At 37.5% G+C, this 19,347-nt stretch overlaps 1 protein-coding gene across 1 annotated transcript in view; it reads right to left on the bottom strand.

Moving 5' to 3' along the window:
• SP1 (Sp1 transcription factor) overlaps window positions 1-18,875 on the bottom strand; it is a 36,573-nt gene extending 17,698 nt beyond the window's left edge. Inside the window, exons 1-3 of the mRNA XM_032492959.1 lie at window positions 18,738-18,875; window positions 17,498-17,655; window positions 15,648-17,163 (exon numbers count right to left, since the gene is read on the bottom strand). Coding sequence (XP_032348850.1) covers window positions 15,648-17,163; window positions 17,498-17,655; window positions 18,738-18,744 — 1,681 coding nt within the window. The 5' untranslated portion in view covers window positions 18,745-18,875. The remainder of the gene's footprint in view (window positions 1-15,647; window positions 17,164-17,497; window positions 17,656-18,737) is intronic.
• Between the last annotated feature and the right edge of the window lie 472 nt (window positions 18,876-19,347).

Below are 19,347 nucleotides of genomic sequence, written 5' to 3'. Positions count from 1 at the left end.
ACCACTAGGTGTCACTGTATCTAAGTGACAGATGGGTGTTTTAAAAGTCCACCCTCCCAGGGAAGAGGCTGAAGCGAAAAAAGGGGGGGGGGGAGGGTGTGCACAAATTTTAAATGGGGCCATTTGAGGAACTATAATTCAGCTATCTCTCCATTAAACTACATTTTTTTCCCCAAGTTTTGGTAATGTTTCCTTACTAAACACTCTTAGTTTTTATATTATCCACCATGAATCCAAAGGTACACATTTCTCTATTTTTCATGTCCAAGAAAACTAAAGATTGAAGATTTGATCATTATCAGTAATATACTGAAATTCTTGTAAATTTCAAGACTTTCACCTACTTCTCAACTCTGTCAACACTATTCCATACTAAAGATTGTTTTTTTTAAGACAGAGAAATGGATTAGAATTGTATTATCTTTTTCTCCAGCTCTCAGAATAGTGATGATTTCCTGGGAAAGAGACTTACTTAAGCATCCTTCCAAAACTAGTTATAATTACCGATTGCTATTCATACTGGTATGATTTAAAATCCATTTAAATATATAATATATACCAGAGAAAAGCTGTGGAGGAGAAGCATAAAGGTTAAAAGAATATAGTCTTTTGGTTTAGTAAGAACCGTAAGGTGATAAAATAAGAGAATGATAAAAAAACTAATTTTGGACTATTTCATGCCTCCATCATTTCCCTGATTAAAGGAGAGATGAACACAATTCATCTTCTTCCTCACTGGATTTTAAATCACGTTCTTTTAACTGACTTTCAAACTGTGCATATCCAACAACTGGTATTTTAAATTACTGAGCGCCTCTGACGATTAAAGTTAGTAAGAGCTATTACGTATACTGTAATGCACTAAACGGTGCAGTTGGAAAAATCTAGGTATGAATCCTGGTTTCACCACTTACTATCTGAGTAACCTCTCTGAGTCCTACTTTCCTCATTGGCAAAAAGGATATAATTATATTATGCTAAAAAATAAAAATTAATATACAGCATACCTAGCATTGTTCCTGGCACTTAGGAGGTACTCAATAAATCCCTGTATATTAGGAAAATAAAAGGAGAGCTAAATGTGACTTTTAATGTTTTTTTCTTCCATCTCTCTCTCTCTATATATATGTACCCTTACTACTCACAATATGTTCTTTTGAATTTATCTAGGGGAGTTGTAACATCAAATTCAGTCACTAGTGTCTGAAACAGCAGCAATAAAAGAATACTGTAAAACAAAGAATAAAATGCACAGTAATCTAACATTTAGTTTCTAACCACTGGATTTACCATTGAAAAAGGATAATCATATCAGAATTTTCAAATTACATGTAATTCCCATTAAAAATAGCTTGGGGTTGATTAGCAATGCAGAAATAACTGTTCTGAATGCAGTGTATTTGGAAAGGAGAAACAGTGTGGATAAAATTTCATGTTTTCAGAAAATTTCGTGGATAAAATATAGCAAGGAGATGTTGTGTGATAATAAAAGCATGAAAGACTGCTGAAACAAAGTAGAAGTACATGGGAAAGATCCTAGAGACTGTCCCTCAGGGCCTGAAGAAAAATGAGTAATAGTAGCCATCTATCATACTCTGTGAACAAGATTCTAAAAAATATTTATAGTACTGTTAACAATAATGGAAACCAAAAAGGGGGTGAAAATATCCATTATTATCACTTTTTCATCTTCCCCTCAATTACTATTAATTTGCACAAATAAACTTTACCTATGTGTAATAATACAGTAACAACATTAAGCATAAAAATCTGAATTAATATTAAAAAAGTAACTGCAGATCCATACCATCCTGAGATCCCTGAAGTGACCAGGTAAATAGGCAATTACATGTTGGGTACCTTTTAATGACAGGGGTCTCTAAGTTCATGCATGAGTAAAGCCCCTAGTACAAGCATATGATCTGATACAGTACAGCTGATATTTCAACCCCTCCCTAGGCATAAACTCCAAGGCTACTTTTTAATATAAGATCTAGACTCTCCCTTGTCTTAATTTGTCCAGATTACCAGATAAGCACTAAAAGCAGATACTCTCATTTCTACCCAGTCTTACAAAAACACATCACAGCTTTAAACTGCCAATGACAGTATGACAAAAGGATAAAAGATGGAAATGCTACTCCATAAAAATAAACAGGTGCTCTTTTATGCATTTGTGTACTCCTTTTCTTAAATTGTTTTCCTTCAACTTTGCTTAATACGGCAATGAATAATTCAGATGCATGCATTTTATTTAATATATTTTGAGTTTTCTGTTCTCTGCTCTTTTAATACTGATTATGCAATGAATAAAAACTAGCAAACTCCTGAGGACTTATTCTAAGGAAATGATTTAAAATGAGAAAACTGTATGCTCTATTATATTCTATCTTTAAAATACAGGAAAATTTGAAACTACCTGAGTGACAAAAGAGAAAAAAATTGTGCAAACTACTTGACAATACTATGCAGTGATGAAAAATCATCTCTTCAAAAGTAAGATATAAAACAAGGATTCCCTACTATTACGACTGTTATTTAACAAGACAAGAATGAAATGAGGTATAAATATTAGAAAGGAGTAGGTAAAATTATTTGTAGATGACATAACAGTATACCTGGAAAATCACTGAAGAAAATCACTGAAAACTATTGAAAGAAATAAGATTACAGTAAGATAGCCATTATAAAACTAATGCACATAAGTCAATAGGCTTCCTATACACAAATCAGAGCCAGTTAGAAATAAAACAGAAGAAAAGATCCTATTAGCAACAGCAACGAAAACTGTAAAATACTAAGCTTAAACTTGGTAAAAAAATATGTAGGATCAATAAGAAAATAATGAAACTATAATATGAGTCAATCAAAAAAATTCCAGAAGAATTTATTAGGGGAAACTGACAAAATGTGTCCAATTCACCTGGAAGAATAAGAGACTAATTGGGAAAAAAATTTTAAGTAGTAATGAGGGAAAATATTACAACTTTCATAAAGGAAGAGTTATTAAAACAAAGTACCAGAAAAATAATAAAATGAAAACAGGCAACTCAAAAATGAGAAAAAAATGCAAATAATAAATGAAAATATATTTAATTCCCTAATAATCAGACAGTGCTAATTAAAGCAAGTACCTTTTTTCCCCAGATCATACTGGCAAAGATTGATTATCAATGGTAGTATAAAGTCCTAGCTTTCTGAAAAATACCATATGATATGACTTATATGTGGAATCTAAAAAAAAAGACAAATGAACTTATTTACAAAACAGAAACAGACTCACAGACATAGAAAACAAAGTTATGGTTACCAGGGGGAAAGAGGGAGTGGGAAGGGATAAATTGGGAGTTCAAGATCTGTAGATACTAACTACTATATATAAAATAGATAAACAACAAGTTTCTATTGTACAGCAAAGGGAATTATATTCAGTATCTTGTAGTAACCTATAATGAAAAAGAATATGATAAAAATGAAATAAAAGATTTAAAAATAATATGAAAAGGAATATATGTATATATACGTATGACTAGAACATTATGTTGTACATCAAAAAAGAAAATAAAACAGCCAAAACACACATACAAAATAATAAAATTTAAAGCAATAAATTGCTAGCTTTCTGAAACTGTTTAGCTATAAATAACAAAACATTAAATGTATAAAACTTTTGACCACTAATGCTTAGAAATTTTTTTTGAGGACCAATTCACACACAATTACCTATTTTAAAGTATAAAATTCAGTGGTATTTAATGCATTCACAATGTTGTGCAACTACTTTCCTCCCTCTACTTTCAAAACCTCCCTCTACTTTCAAAACTTTCATCACCCCAGAAAAACCCCTATACTCATTAAGGAATCACTCCCCAGTCTCCCATCACCCCATCCCCTGGCAACCACTGTCTTTATGGATTTTCCTATTCTAGATACTTCACATAAACAGAATGATATGTGACCTTCTTTGTCTGGCTTCTTTAACTTGGCAGACTATTTTCTAGGTTATCTCACATTGTAGCATGTATCACTATCTGGCTGCTTTTTAACGACTGAATAATATTCCACCAAAAGGATATACTTTTGTTTATCCATTGGACATTTAGGTTGTTTCCACCTTTTGGCTATTATGAATAGTGCTGCTATAAACATTTGTGTACAAGATTCTGTGTGGACATACACTTTCATTTCTCTTAGAAATATACCTAGGAGTAGAATTGCTTGCTTATAGAATTTTAACCTAAAAAGTATGAATGAGAAAAAAAAAAGAAGTAAAAAGTAAAAAAATTAAAAAATAAAAAGTATGAACAAGGATGTTCATCAAAGCATTGCTTACAACAATGAAGTTTTAGGAAAAAAAATTTTATCAGTAGGGTTAAGCATATCCTAGTACAAACATACTATGGAATTCCCATACAATCATTTAAAATGATGATGCAGATGTGTATTTATTATTATTTACGGAAAAGATGTTTATGATACATTGTTCAGTGACAATAAGATCATGAAGCATTGGGGATGGTATGGTCCTATTTAAGTATTAATAAAACAAAATACAGATTTCTTTGTAAATTGTACACAAAAGTACAAAAAGATAGCTCAAAGGATGATCACCACAATTTCAACAGTGATTATCTTTGGATAAATTTCAATTAATTTTTACTTTACTTGCAGTATTATCTGCATTGTTTAATGCCTTTACCAATATCACTTAAACAAGTTACTTAAAAATATATTTTAAATGTTTTTCTTATCCTCAAAGATAAGTTTTCTAATTTCAGCCTATAGAGCTTCATAAGGTGAATGCTTTGAATTTTCCCACTTCCCACACTGAACTGTAATTTACATCAGCAGCCTTTGTCAGCAACCAGTGTTCTCTCTTTAGATCATTTATTCTGCACTTCCATGTTTATGGTATCAAACAAGCCCCATATAAAGAAAAACAGAGGTGGTTCCTGCCCTATACACATTTAAGATCTAAAACACGGATGTAACTAAAATTGTACAAAGAGCAGTTAACATCTATGAATCTAAGATGTAGAGAAGAAACTAGTGGTTACCATTGGGGAGAGGGAAGCGGGAGGGGCAAGATGGAGGTGGAGGTTAAAAAGCACAAACTATCAGGTATAAAATATGCTACAAGGACATATTGTATAACATGGGGAATATAGCCAATATTTTATAATAACTATAAATGGTGTACAAACTTGAAAAATTGTGAATCACTATATTGTATACCTGTAAATATAATATTGTACATCAACTCTACTTCAATTAAAAAAAAGATATTGTAAAATAAATAAATAAAAAATTTTTAAAAATCTATGAATCTACATCATTCCAAAGAATTGAGCAGATATAATCCTTGTTCTGTAGATGAACAGAAGTCAAGAAATCCCAAAACTACTAATTAGTCAGTTCAGACCTATCAGTTTCTTAACTTTCTATTTTCCTTTTGCAACAGAAGATTAAAACAAGCTAGTGCGTACAAACACACAACCAAAACAACCATTACTTGATAAAACCACATAATTCAGCAGAAATTTTAAAAAATTTTAAAAGGGCAGACATATTTTGTGAACTTTAATAATATTTGCAATGTATTGTTTCATCAACTGGGATATGGGTAAAAGAATATCCATTTGTGTTATCCTTTATACCTGCCTACATGTCTCAAATTATTTCATAATCATTTTTGAAGTGTTAAGTGTTTTTTTTTTTTTTTTGCAGGGGCTGATGTGATAGGTGAGACAAGAATTAGCTGAGAGTAGAAAAGGAAGTAAAAGTGATTTAGTAAAACCAAGTTCTAGAAAGGTAAAAGGAAAAACCAAAATTGTTTTAATGTACAGAAAACCAAACAACTCTTAAGAAAATAGGAACAGAAAAATAATTCACTGAAACAGAAATTGAGAAACCCAGTATCATTAGATGGAGTGCTAAAGTGTTCATCAAGGAGAATGTTTTTCTAGCAAAGAGTCTGTATCAACTTCATAACCAGGCCAAAGAGAGATAAAGAAACAAAATCCACGGGTAATTCTAAAAACCTCTATTGTCAACTACTATTTATACCAGAATGGTTTATGAAAGAACAAAGCATACTAGCTGGAATTTACTTCCTTTGGTAGTTGTGGTAGTTTAAGGCTCACAACAGTGGACAAGGACTATATTGGGCAAGAAAGAATATGAAGGTCTGCACACAACAACAAGAAAGAGTAGCCTTCAACTAAGTCATTAAAATCCTACCTTTAACTGGATGGGAGAACTACAGGGATGGAACTTTAATTACAGAGACATAGTCTCTGATATGTGTTGAGCACTTGTTTATGTGCTCTTACATGTTATCTACCTCATTTATTAATACTAACCCCTTTTTACAAATAAAGAAATCTCAGCTCAGAGAGGATGAAGAACTTCCCCTAAATCACACAGCCAGTAAGAAGTAAAGTTATGATTTGGATCCTAGTGTGTCTCTACCCTGTCCATATTAAATATCTCATTCAGGACAAACTTCCTTTTCCTTTCACAAAGGATTTCCAATTACTGCTAGTTTCAGAGCTGGAGTTATTTCATCCATCAGATTAAAGAGTACACTCACAGCTAAACCATTCAACCTTATACAGGGTGTGAGACATGTTCATCTGCAAAAATAATACATTAAAAAAAAAACACACGCACACAGTATTTTGGCTTTAAGATCCCAGTTTTTTTTTAAGATCCCAGTTATAGTCAGTCATCTATAACTTCCCATCCAAAAGAGTATTAGCCAAGCAGAAAAACTTTTCCCAACAACTGTTCCCAACTTCCCAACAGTTTTGTGGATTTTTATATCGTACTTTCAAATAGTCATTTCATTTTCCCTCCTAACAGCAGCGTAACAAACAGTATTCTTGAGCAAGCTCCTGAGTTTGTTCATAGTACCAATGTCTCACAGGAGACTAGAAAAATAGGGGTAGGGGTGGGAAGGGATAAATTGGAGTTCAAGATTTGCAGATACTAACTACTATATATAAAACAGATAAACAAGTTTATACTGTATAGCACAAGGAACTATATTCAATATCTTACAGTAACTTATGGTTAACAAGAATATGAAAATGAATATATGTATATTCCTATATGACTGAAGTATAGTGCTGTACACCAGAAACTGACACAACATTGTAAACTGACTACACTTTAGTAAAAATTTAAAAGAAAGAAAGAAAGAAAGAAAGAAAGAAAGAAAGAGGGGTAAATGTGGAGTGGGGTATAGAAAAACAGGAGACATAACACAATATGGATTCACTTATAAACAGAACCATTCATGTGCAGGAGTAGGTTTCATTATCAGCCTCCATTTCAGGTTTTAGAAGGCAGCTGCATGGGCCTGAAGGTGGTTTTGAACCAGAACCAGAAAAGCCTCTGAACTTGACTTCTTAATTGAACAGAAGCTTATGTCTTCCAAACATAACCCTTGTATTTATGTTTCCTCTAGGTACAATATTGTAGAGCATGCTGAGCAAATGCCAGGCATCTCTAAACAATCCCCTTCTGTGGTCCTGGAAACCCTTGCCTTTATGAGTGGGTCTTCAGATGATACAACATTAGTCCTTCAGAAATAATCTCATTAAGAGAATAATTCTGGACAATGCTATCTATAGTACTGAGGCTTTAGGGGAGCTAAACAAAATGAAAGGTTTGCTATAAGTCTGATGTTTAGCTTTTTGGAAATTTCTTCGCTGGTACTACTTTTCAACAGCAGCAAATTCCTTTGCCAAGCAAAGCAATGATTAAAACCTAACAGAGTAAAAATTTTCAATACTAATAAACATGTACATGAAACGAAGGTGCCTATTTCATGTAACCCCTATTACATGTGCCTATTTCTTTAAAGTTTAAATACTTATTTCCTAAATTTTTATAGTAAGACACATCTAGATAATGTAGTATGATAATATTTTATAATGTCTCCATTCTAGTTATTGCAATAAAATTTTTAAGTCTTAAGCCAATTAGTCATCAGTATGTTTTCAGGAATTAATCAAAGAACCATCAGTAATTTAAGTCTGAATACATCTGAATTTGCTTCACATTTCAATTAAAAATATTACAATGTCATGATATGTTAGTGCTTTAATTAAGACAGCTGTGACCAGGTATTTGACTAAAAGATTAATTACCACTTCACCAAGATGCTTGGCCATGCTGCAGTTTCCTAAATATCTATCCTTGTATATCCTATACAAGGATATCCACTGACTGCGATGAGAGGACAACTGCCATTTTCTGGGGCTCGGGGGCGGGGGGGGGTCACTGAATTAATTCCCAAAAGGGAACTGCTTGCCAACAAGAAGCCATCTTTGCTTTCTGTATTCTTTTATACATAAGTAATTAAAACAAGGAGGTAAGCAATTACTAGTTACCTAAGAATAATTTATCTTTAAAAACATGCTCAAACACATTGTGTATCATGACAATTTTTCATGTATAATCCTAAACAGCAGTAAGTCCTGTCTCAAATCTCAATCCCTGAGCTACATTTTAAGCACTTTACTTCACAAGTATCCAAGATTTAAATAATGTAAAAGCAGCCAGATATCAGCTATATTGTTTTCATGATCTTGCTCTGTTAGATTAGGAAATTTGAAAGTAATTTTGTTTAAAAAAACTGCTCAGATAGAAAAGCTTAAAATGTAGTTCTGACTAAAAATATAGTATAAAAATGTACTTTTTAAAAATGTTTATTTATAGAAGTAAAAGCAAAGTTACAAAATATAATTTCCTCAAAAAAATTAAAATAGAATTACCATATGATCCAGCAATCCTACTTCTGGGTATTTATCCAAAAGAAAGAACTGAAAGCAGGATCTCGAAGAGATATTTGCACACCCAAGTTCCCATCAGCACTATTCACAATAGCCAAGAAGTTGAAGCAACCCAAATGTCCATTACATATGAATGGATAAAGAAAATGCAGTATTAACATACAATGGAATATTATTCAGCCCTAAAAAGGAAGGAAACCCAGGCCCTTTTTGGCTCCCTCCTCTTCAGAGACGGCCCTTACTCTGTCTATGGAGTGTGTACCTACTTTTACTTTAACCTGAGCATCCAATTCCCACACCTCTTTACTTGCCTTTCTCTTGCCTTACACTCAGTGGTCAGGCTATGCCACAGCTTTCTCTGTGAGAACCCCATCATCTCCCCAGCTCCATCTTTTGAAGCTTCTCCCAGCAGCATCAATAATGGGAATGCATTATGTATGCAGTATGTATCTCTAAATAAATCTACCTTTACTCAAAAAAAAAAAAAAAAAAAAAAAAAAGAAAGAAAGGAAATCCAGTCACATGCTACAATATGAATGAGCTTATAAGACATTATGCTAAGTGAAATAAGTTAGTCACAAAAGACAAATACTCTGCGATTCCACTTACATAATATATCTAAAGTAGACAAATTCATAAAAATACAAAGTAGAATAACAGTTGCAACAGACCCGGAGGAGGCGGAAATAAGGAGTGTAATGGGTACAGAGTTTCAGTTTTGTATGATAAAAAAAGTTGTAGCGATCTGTTGCATAACAATACGAATATACTTAAACTGTATACTTAAAAATGGTTAAGACAGTAAATTTCATGTGTTTTTAACAACAATTAAGAATAATTGTTTAGAAAAATAACTAGATTACTTTGGATATTCTTTCATTTTAAACAAATTTTCCGTAAAAATACATAAATGCTGGGGATTTAACAGTGACCAAACAAAAATACCATTAAGTACATCACAATATTTATGCAAATCTCTTCCCTATTTCCATGCATCTGCTTCTGCATGCACTCTTAATTAAAAATAAATAACCTGACAATATATAACACAGTACCAGGAGACTATAGTCCAAAATACTGTGGGACCCTATTATTTCATATATTTGCTGCAACCCCTAGGATTAGCTGTGTGAAAAATGGTCCCCTCTAAAATGCACCAAGTGTAGGTAACTACAGCACAATAGAAACTACAGCTCCAAGAAGGCAAGGGACCATATTATTTGTTTCCATGAATTTCAAGAGCCTAACTTACGTAGGCATTTACTAGACACCAGTGTACTTAGTAATATAATTGCCCCCAACAGGCTTTAGAGTTATATACAAAAGTGTTAACAGTGGAAATGGGTTCCAGTTTTGATGCTTCATTCGTAGACAAGTTTAGCAAAATTTGTTGAGCATTTATTATGTGTCAGAGTTAAGAGCTTTTTGTCTTGTTTAAGAAAAATGGTCTGCATAAAATTAAAATACATTTTTCCATGAGTGCAAGAAATTGGCAAAGAATTCTAAGCAGAGTATTTTCAGATATATCACCGATGACTATAAGAAATATCAGACTATAACTCAATAAAAAAAAAAAAAAGAAATATCATGCATTGTCTATGTAGAACCTGGATAAAATCGGGCCATATGCAGTATCTCAAAGGGTTGTTAAATGATATCCCCAAATACATCAGGATAATTTTTTTTAAATACACCTAAGTTTGCTATAAAAATGTCTTAAGCACTTCAGGGTGAAAATAAGAAAGGAACAGTCAGGGAAACAGATCGCATCTTCCTAACTGTAGAGGGAAAGCGGGAAGAAGAGAGTAATACTCCCTCACCCCAGTATGACACAGCTGACCTTCATGTTTTCAAAAACTGCTTATGATTATGTAAGTCACTGATTTCTCTTTTGCCGTCTTGCTTCTTTCTTCCTAATGTGTTGATCATATCATTGACTATAATTACAGATTTAATAAATTCAAATTAATTGCTCTGGTTACAATGAATTTTGATCCATAACAAAGTTTATAAAGAGGCTGTTGATTAACCATGCCTTTTGTCCTTTTTTTCTATTATTTGTCTTAAGTTACAAATTTAACACTTCAAAATAACTGAACTGGGTCAAAAAACAAAATTCATTTTCCTACTTGAAAGAAGTCCTAGTAAAAGATAAGAAAGTAGTAATATAGTGGAAAGGATATTGATCTGAGAGTCAAAATATCTCTGTCACTCTAAATTCTGTCAGTGACTTTCGGCAACTCACCGAATCTTGCTACACCTTAGGCTGTCAAAAGATGGGTACTGGAGATGATGAGGGTTTCCAGCTCCAGCAACGTGCCGTTTAACTGCTATTAACATGGACAGTCTGGTTTAATTGTACTGTGTTTGCAAAGAGCTGTAACTTCTAAGCAATCCAATGTCAAGTCAATGAAGAACATACGGAATAATTTGAAAAGATCCATCTCAGCAGCATGTAACCGTATTTAAATTATTTGCAGCAAACATCTGATTTTCTATGAAAACCATCAAATTTTTTTCAGAGATGTAGATTTTAACTGAGTTCTCTCATTTTGTAAAGGGCAAGTCTTTGTCTTGACCTGAGTATTTTATATTTTAACCCCTTCTTCGAAATCGTTAAACTATTATTTATTTTGTACATATAGGGTGAGAAAATTCATACTAAATTAGATAGGCACATCCAAACTTGTCAAACAAGTAAAACTTCCCAGTTTCCATAAGCCACTCAGAGTTTAAAAAACACTGGAGCAAAAGTACAAATTCAAATTACAGCCCAGATTTGCAATCAACTCTGAAGAAAATAACTTTCTTCAGTAACTTTTTCAGGGTCTTCTAAAGGGACCAATTATTAAAATCTAACAGTACTAACAACTTACCCACAGTGTGGTCATAATACCTTTTAAAATAATGCTTCAGCACACCAGGGCCCATATAATAATGCTAAATGTCAGAGAAAAGGATAGTACTGTTGTGACACAAGAAATATAAAAATATGCTTGTTTTTCAGTTAAGCAGCAAATTAAAAAAAATCAACTAATTATTATCTATTAATGTTTATAGATACCCAATCGATAACTTACAAAGCATTATGTAATAAAACTTTTCTACAGATGTTCACCTTACATTTTAAAACATTTTCAAGGAGGAAAACAAAACAATTAGCAAGGAACAAGAAGAACTAAATTTCTAGTGGCAACACTTACATGTTACTTTACAAAGTAGAACAAACAGAAAAGGAGATAAAAGAACAGAAGAGATACTAACTTCTGAAACACTAGGCACCCTTGTGCTCTTGTTATTAAGAACTAAAATGGCCACATTACACAATGCAACGTGATTTAACAATGACGTCATTTACAGAAAGCCACTGGAATGAATAAATAGGAGCAACTGAAAAGGTCTGAAGACTGCCTTCTCAGTGGTTTCAAATCATCAAGGCACCTAGGTTTTAAAGAAGACCTTTTCTACTTAAAACTGAACTCAATGAAAAAGCACTTACACTCGAAGAATCAAGTATAATATTAGAAAGAAAGCAAATGATGCAAAAACATTTGATGCTGTATTTGATAAAAGCATATTTTAAAACAAAATTCTCTTCTATGACCTTTTTGCACTAGAATGGTAATTTTGAACACATTTAAATCATCTAAACCTACTTATCACTAATGTTCAAATGCACTAGTCTAAAACACAACTTTTTTTTTAACAAATTAGGTCTCAGCAATCTGACCCCAAGTTTAGCGACACTGTTGGCAAACCAACTCTGGTATCACATTCAACTTAACTTCTAAGAGGAGGCATTTTCCTAACCTCGATAAAACTGAGCAGATGTGAGTCTGAAATTTGCTTCTTGAGTGAATTATAGCCATCAAGAAAATATGTTTTATTCTCCTGCCAAAGCCCAGCCCTGCACTCTTTATTAGGAAGAACTCCCACGAAGTTATCCAAACTCAGTCTTTCAAAACCGGCCCCTCCTCAACCTGGGGGAAGTTTTCTGGATTTAGCAGTGACTGACAAAAAATGTGAAGCTTTAAGCTTAAAACAAACAAAAAACCTAGATCTATGAGAGTATGACTACAAAATGAGAAGAAAGGGTGCTGAAAAGGGGGAAAGGGTGTTGATAAAAAAAAGAAAAAGCTACTAACTTCAACAACAACAACAAAAACTAAGAGCCCATAGATAATTTCACTGTCTGGAAACTAAACTCAGTTTACTGGGTGGTCCCTTCCTCACTACCACCCACCAGGGGCAGAGCCACGAAAAACAGGAATACAGAGATGGCTGGCTTATTTTGGTTCTAAGTTTGTGCCTTTGCGTGTATATTCAGCAAAAAAAGTAAACAGTGAAAGTCAACAGGAGAGGTTAGAAGATTTTTAAAAATAATAAAAATGTAAACAGACTAAGTGCACACCATGGAAGCTGCAGTCTTCCACAACCAAGTAATAATAATGTCTCACTTTGCAGAGTGCTATCTACCTACTTATCTGTATCTTACAACATGATTTCACATCCAAGGCTCTTTCCACTACATCATACTGCCAAGAGGTTGTTTTTCCAAAATAACTATATACCAGAAAAGGGAGTAAAATGAGAGGCTTTGTAGCAGCCAGGCAACAGATAAAGAGCACTAAGATTCCAGGAAATGATTTTATTATCTTTCATTAAGGATAAAGTCAGATCAATTGAAGGGGGGAAAAAACGTTGCACAAGTTTGACAAACCAGAAAGGAGGAAACCTGTATCTTCAGAAACCACTATTAATGAAGCAAGCAATCTCAACTCTCACAAAATGGCCTTTCAGAGCCTCATTCTCTCCTTAGCAATGTCACGCTGCTGCTACCTTACAGAAAGGCATGCATTTTCTAAGCTCAGAGACCATCAATAACAGCTAGGTAGCTCTATCCTATGACATATTAAATGGCAGACTTCTCCAGAGTATGATTTAGCAATGAGAGTGCCTTCATAACTGTTCTTTAGGGCTTAAGTTATAAACCTTTTAAAAGTTGCAAATTAACACTAACTGGAACAATCGCAGCTTTGCTTTCCTGTGAAGAGCAAAACTGCTGGATACAACAACCTAAGAGCAAAGAGAAAATACACAAATGTAGATTACCTAGAAAGTGTCTAATTCTCCAGGCTGTAGGGTTCAGGTTTTATTAAACTTTTCCCATTTCTACTCCCAAATTCTTAGCCTATAAAACACTCGCCAACTCTAGAGCATTAAATTTCAAAGAAACAAAGATACCTTTTCTAACACATTTTTAACAATCTAAAGGATTTCTCACTTCCCAAGTTAAAATTAACAGGTAACGCATCAGACTAGAACTAATGGCAAGCAGTCTCATCACTAAAGTGCTTCTCAGTATCTCAAAGTCCTCATCTAGAAAGGCAGTTGTATAAGATGATTTCTCAGGTCCCTTCCAGCTCTTTCTATTACATGATCTCCAATTCACTAAGAAAATTAGTCTTAAGGCTCAAAATGTAGTCATTTTAAACATGCTACAAGAATGGTAGAAAGTTAGGGAATGTGAGCAGACCACCCCGCCACGGATTTTCCTTAACTGCAGGAGGCAGGAAATATGGTTGCCTATTTGTTATCCTCTCTTACATAAGAACCAGCCTAAACGGAATGAGGACACTATAATAAAAGTAAACAATTAATAAACCTACACATACTCCAACAGAAGTAGATGTTCAGTGGTATTAAGCTATTTCCCATCATTTCTACATATCATGCCAGAATATAAAAATGTATATGTATCCTTATTGTGCTTTATTTAAGATTAGTTCTGTGACAATGGAATTTAAAATGACAAATTCTAAATGAACTTTTACCTTTTTAAAAAGATGTTTTAAATTTCAAATTAACCAACAGTGAACACAGTTCAAAATAAATGACTGAATAGTAGCGTTAACTGACTCAACATACATTCTAATATATACTTTTTCCCTGACGACTCTTTTTCCCCTACAAAGTTCTCCTTATTCCTAACTCCTCTCAACTCCACCTCCCAACTCCATTCCAAGCCCCACTCCTTTTCTTTCCCCTCCTTTTTCTTTTTTTCTCCCCTCCCTTTTCAACCATTCACTACTTTCAAAGCAACCTAGGAAGTGCTCCTCTTACCTAGGCAGTATGAGAATCACCTAGGAAACTTATTACAAATATACATTAGAAAAAAAATTAGTACTTTCAAGGTAAGTAGAATTTTAAAAAATTAAACCTTGATTAACCAGCTTGCTCAGAGGATAGGTTACTCTGGTTAACTAAAGATTAACCAGGGAACTTATTTTGTTGAAAAATCCTTTGGAATCCATTGTATCACAGTTCCCTTGCTTACAATTCACGAGAAATATCTGATGACTTACTGTCCTAAAAATAGGTTAAGTTTATAATAACTTCCTATCCACAGGAGTAAGCCCCCAGGCCAAATAAAGCCTTCAAGGTAAGAACAGTTTTACATTTTTAAAGGGTTGTAAAAAACAAACAAAAAAGTACCTGTAACAGAGATCACATGTAGCCCACAAGGCCTGAAATATTTACTATCTGGCCTTTTACAGAAAAAGTTTGCCAACCCTTGTTCCGTAGCACCAAAGGCACTGGAAGTACAGAGACCCCCAAGAACATTGCCCAGAAGTGCTCCTTTCTCATCTGATTACCTGAAGAAATAAAAAAGTTTCCATCATGTCAATTTCAAATGATTTAAAGAGAATCATTGCTGTTTCTCTAACTGACTTGCTCTCAAGAAACTGTTACCCTCAAAAGGTTCTACTCCCTTCGTTAGACTCAATAGTTTCAGCTGAGATGCTAGGTAGTTCCGGAAATAAATGCAAAAGATTGAAGCCTTACCTGAGGCATTTGCGATAGCCAAGGGCAGGCTTGGAAGCTGGTGCACCTGGATTCCTGAGGCACCCAATGCGCTGAGGTTAATGGTCTGGAGGCCAGGCATGGAGGAGAGTTGAGCAGCATTCACAGTGACTGTGCCGGCAGGGATGGAGGCAGCTGAGGCAATGGGTGTAAGGGTGGTACTGCTGCTGCTGGTCTGCCCCAAGGAAACACCCTGCATTGGGGCCAAGGTGATTGTCTGGGCCTGTGGGTTCTGAACTTGGAGGTTCTGCAGCTGAAGAGTCTGCCAACTGACCTGTCCATTGGGCCCCACTGTTGGTGTCCGGATGATGATGGGGCCAGAGTTTGGAACAGCCTGAAGCTGAAGGTTCTGGAGGGTTTCCTGGGAGATAGCTTGAGTTGTAAAGGTCTGCCCAGACAATGGGGCTGCTTGGAGGGCCTGGAGGGCCTGTCCCCCCTGAACTAACTGAGGCTGGATAAGAATTTGTTGCTGTTGCTGTGTCTGCTGGTTTTGCTCTCCCTCCTTCTGTTGACTTGCCTGCAGTGAGCCTCCAGATGTCTGGTTTTGCTGGATGTTCAGAGCATCAGACCCCTGTAGCCCACTGACCCTCTGCGGTGTCTGGCCTTGAGAGTTGGTCCCTGCTGATCCGCTGGTGGTAAAGTTCATAATTCCCATGTTGCTGGTGGTAGTAGTTGTTGAGTAGCTATTGGCATTGGTGAAAAAGGAGCTGGAACTGGCTTGTGATGATACCAAACTGGCAGAACTGATGGCAGTCCCTGAGGTGACAGGCTGTGAGCCACTCTCCTGGGACCCAGAGCTGCTGATCGTGACTGCCTGAGAGCTAGGAGTCAAGGTAGCTGCAGAAACGCTGTTGACAGGTAGCAAGGTGATATTCCCATTCAGGGCCACTGGTACGTTGGTCACATACTGAGTCTGTCCTGAGAGTACATTATTAGCCAGGCCTTGGAGGGGGACAGCCTGCTGGAGTAGATTTGGCATAGCAGCAATGATGTTGCCTCCACTTCCTCGATTTGTGATGATCTGCTGGTTTGCACCTGGTATGATCTGTATCTGACCTGAACCATCCTGCTGCACTTGGGCCCCAGTGGCAGCAAACTGCAGCTGTTGCCCATCAACAGTCTGGAACTGTGGGATTACTTGATACTGAATATTAGGCATCACTCCAGGTAGTCCTGTCAGGACTTGCTGGTTCTGTAGGTTGGAGGTGGCAGCCACAACATACTGCCCACCAGAGACCGTGCGATTCTTGGAAGACTCACTGCCACTGTTGCCATTGGTACTGCTGCCACTCTGTTCCTTTGAGGTAGGGGTGGCCCCAGAGGAGGAAGAGATGATCTGCCAGCCATTGGCACCCTGGGAGAGTTGTGTGGCTGTGAGGTCAAGCTCACCTGTGCCCCCTGACTGGCTTGGGCCCTGGGAGTTGTTGCTGTTTTCATTGGGTGACTCAATTCTGCTGCAAGTTGCTGCCAGCAGAGCCAAAGGGGATGGCTGGGATTCCTGGACAGAAATAAGGGAGAGGAAAGGAGGGAGTTTAATGACACCCAACTACCAGCCCAGGGGGCACTATACAAAAAAAACCAACCAGCCAAACAATGCAGACAAATAAAGAGGAAAAAAAAACCCAAATAAATAAAAAAAACAAAAACCTGACCTGTCTGTACTACTGAAATTCTCATCTTTGGGGATCTTCAAGTCACCTGTCTCTGTGCTTACTTCCCAATCTATAAAATGGTTTAGCACTTTCCTAAAAATTCTTCCGTGAAAAGACAATCACCTAAGAATATCTACATCCTCTCAACACCTTCCTCACTCTGTCCAAATCATCACTTACCTGCCCTCCTCCTCCTCCACTGCTGCTGCTACTGCCAGTGCTGCTGCTTCGAGCCTGAGAAAAGGCACCACCACCATTACCATTGCCCCCATTATTGCCACCAACTCCTTTTTCAATCTTCACCACAGCTGTCATTTCATCCATGGAGTGATCTTGGTCTAAAAAGAAAAAGATAACTTAAAGTTGGGGGAAGGAAAAGAATAAAGTGAGGAAAGGTTAAACAGGCTATGATGAAACAGAAATGACTAACAGGGAGGTGAAAGGCACCAGTGTAAAAAAAAAAAAAAAAAAAAGAGGATTGGGGGATAAGGGACAGTTGTAGGACGAGTAGGACGTGAACTAGGCTCGGTGGTGCCAAAACTGGGCCTCAATTCTCCCTTGCACAAAATTAAACTCAGAAAACACTGAGAAGATGCTTGTGGTATAGAAAATGTGAAGGTCTGTTGGCATGTTTGAAAGAGTTTAGTGAAAGTATCCTGGGGAAAAAAAATAAGGATAGGTAAGACACAAAACAACATGTGGGTGGATGGAAAGCTTGCTAAAATTAGGGTCAAAGGAGACGGAGAAAGAGAAAAATCCAAGTGTAAAAAGTAACATGAGGTGAGGAGGAGAAAGGGGAAAAGAACAGATAAAAAGTTTTGAGTGGGGAATCATTTCTAACACTAGTAAGGGGCTAAAGGGGTCCAGTGGTTAGAAATCAGTAGGTTTCAGGGCTGACAGAGAGCGGGCCCTTGAGGGAAAGGGCGGTTTCGGGGTGAGGGGCGTGGAAAGGGCGGGACGGTAGGGGGGAGGGGTAATCTACCGGGGGGGAGGGGTAATGTAGGGGGGGTTGGGGAGGGCCTTGGGGCCGGCGGCGACCAGAGGGCGGACCAGGGAGGCGGTTGGCACGGGCGGGGCCTGCACTGCTCGGGCCGCCCCCGCGGCTCCAACCCCCGGCAGGAGGAGCCTCAGGCGGGCGGCCGAGTAGTGGGGGGTAAAGCCCGTCCCCCGTGGCCGGGGCGGGCAGGGGGCGGGCGAGGCCACGCTGCCCCCTCCCCCGGGGCGGGCGGCCCATCCCCCTCCTCCTCGGAGGCCCCGCCACTGCCCCTTCTCCCTCCCTTCCCTCCGCCCCGGGCGGGACCAAGGCCGCCGCCGCCGCCTCCCGCCCGCCCCCCCTCACGGCGGGGACCGCCCGGTCGGCCCTCGCGCGCGCCCCCTCACTTCCCTCCCACCCCTAAGCTTGGAGTGGACTCATCCTTACCGCTCATGGTGGCAGCTGAGGGATGAGCTCAAGGGGGTCCTGCCGGGGGGGTTGGGGGGGGCCAGGAAAAACGCGGACGCTGACGAGGCAAGCGAACCCGGACCGGACAGGGAGGGGGGGGGTAAGGAGGAGGGAGCAGAGCGCCACAAGCCCAGCCTAGGCCCCGCCCCTTCACTGCTGCCCCGCCCAATGAGGGAGGGAGAAAGGAGGGATTTGCAGAAGAAAGACGGGCAGATGACCCAATGGAAAGACTCAGTTGCTCTCTAAGGCGTGTAAGACAAAGTTGCGTGCGTGGTGTCCGCCCTGAAAGAGCGCCCTCTCAGTTTTAAAGACCAATGAAACATGCAGGAAGTGAAGATGGGCGGGAACTAGAGATGATAGGCTTTGGAAAGAAACCAGTCAACTGCCAGGCGGGCTCCCTGAGTAGTAGGGATAGGAAGAGCTTTTATTGGAGTGACAGAACAACGACCAACCAGAACCCTGGACGTGCCTGGGCAAAGTACTGGTGGGAGGAGGTAAGAAGTAGACAGGAATGGGATAGGATGAAGCCGATCAAAACCAATCAGAAATCAGGCGGGCAGCCAGGAAATTTATGATTGGATTAACACTG

Source organism: Camelus ferus, chromosome 12 (genome assembly GCF_009834535.1).
Source record: "Camelus ferus isolate YT-003-E chromosome 12, BCGSAC_Cfer_1.0, whole genome shotgun sequence".
NCBI lineage: Eukaryota > Metazoa > Chordata > Mammalia > Artiodactyla > Camelidae > Camelus > Camelus ferus.
The sequence above is the reverse complement of the archived record's forward strand: the minus strand, read 5'-3'. Positions and strand labels throughout refer to the sequence as shown.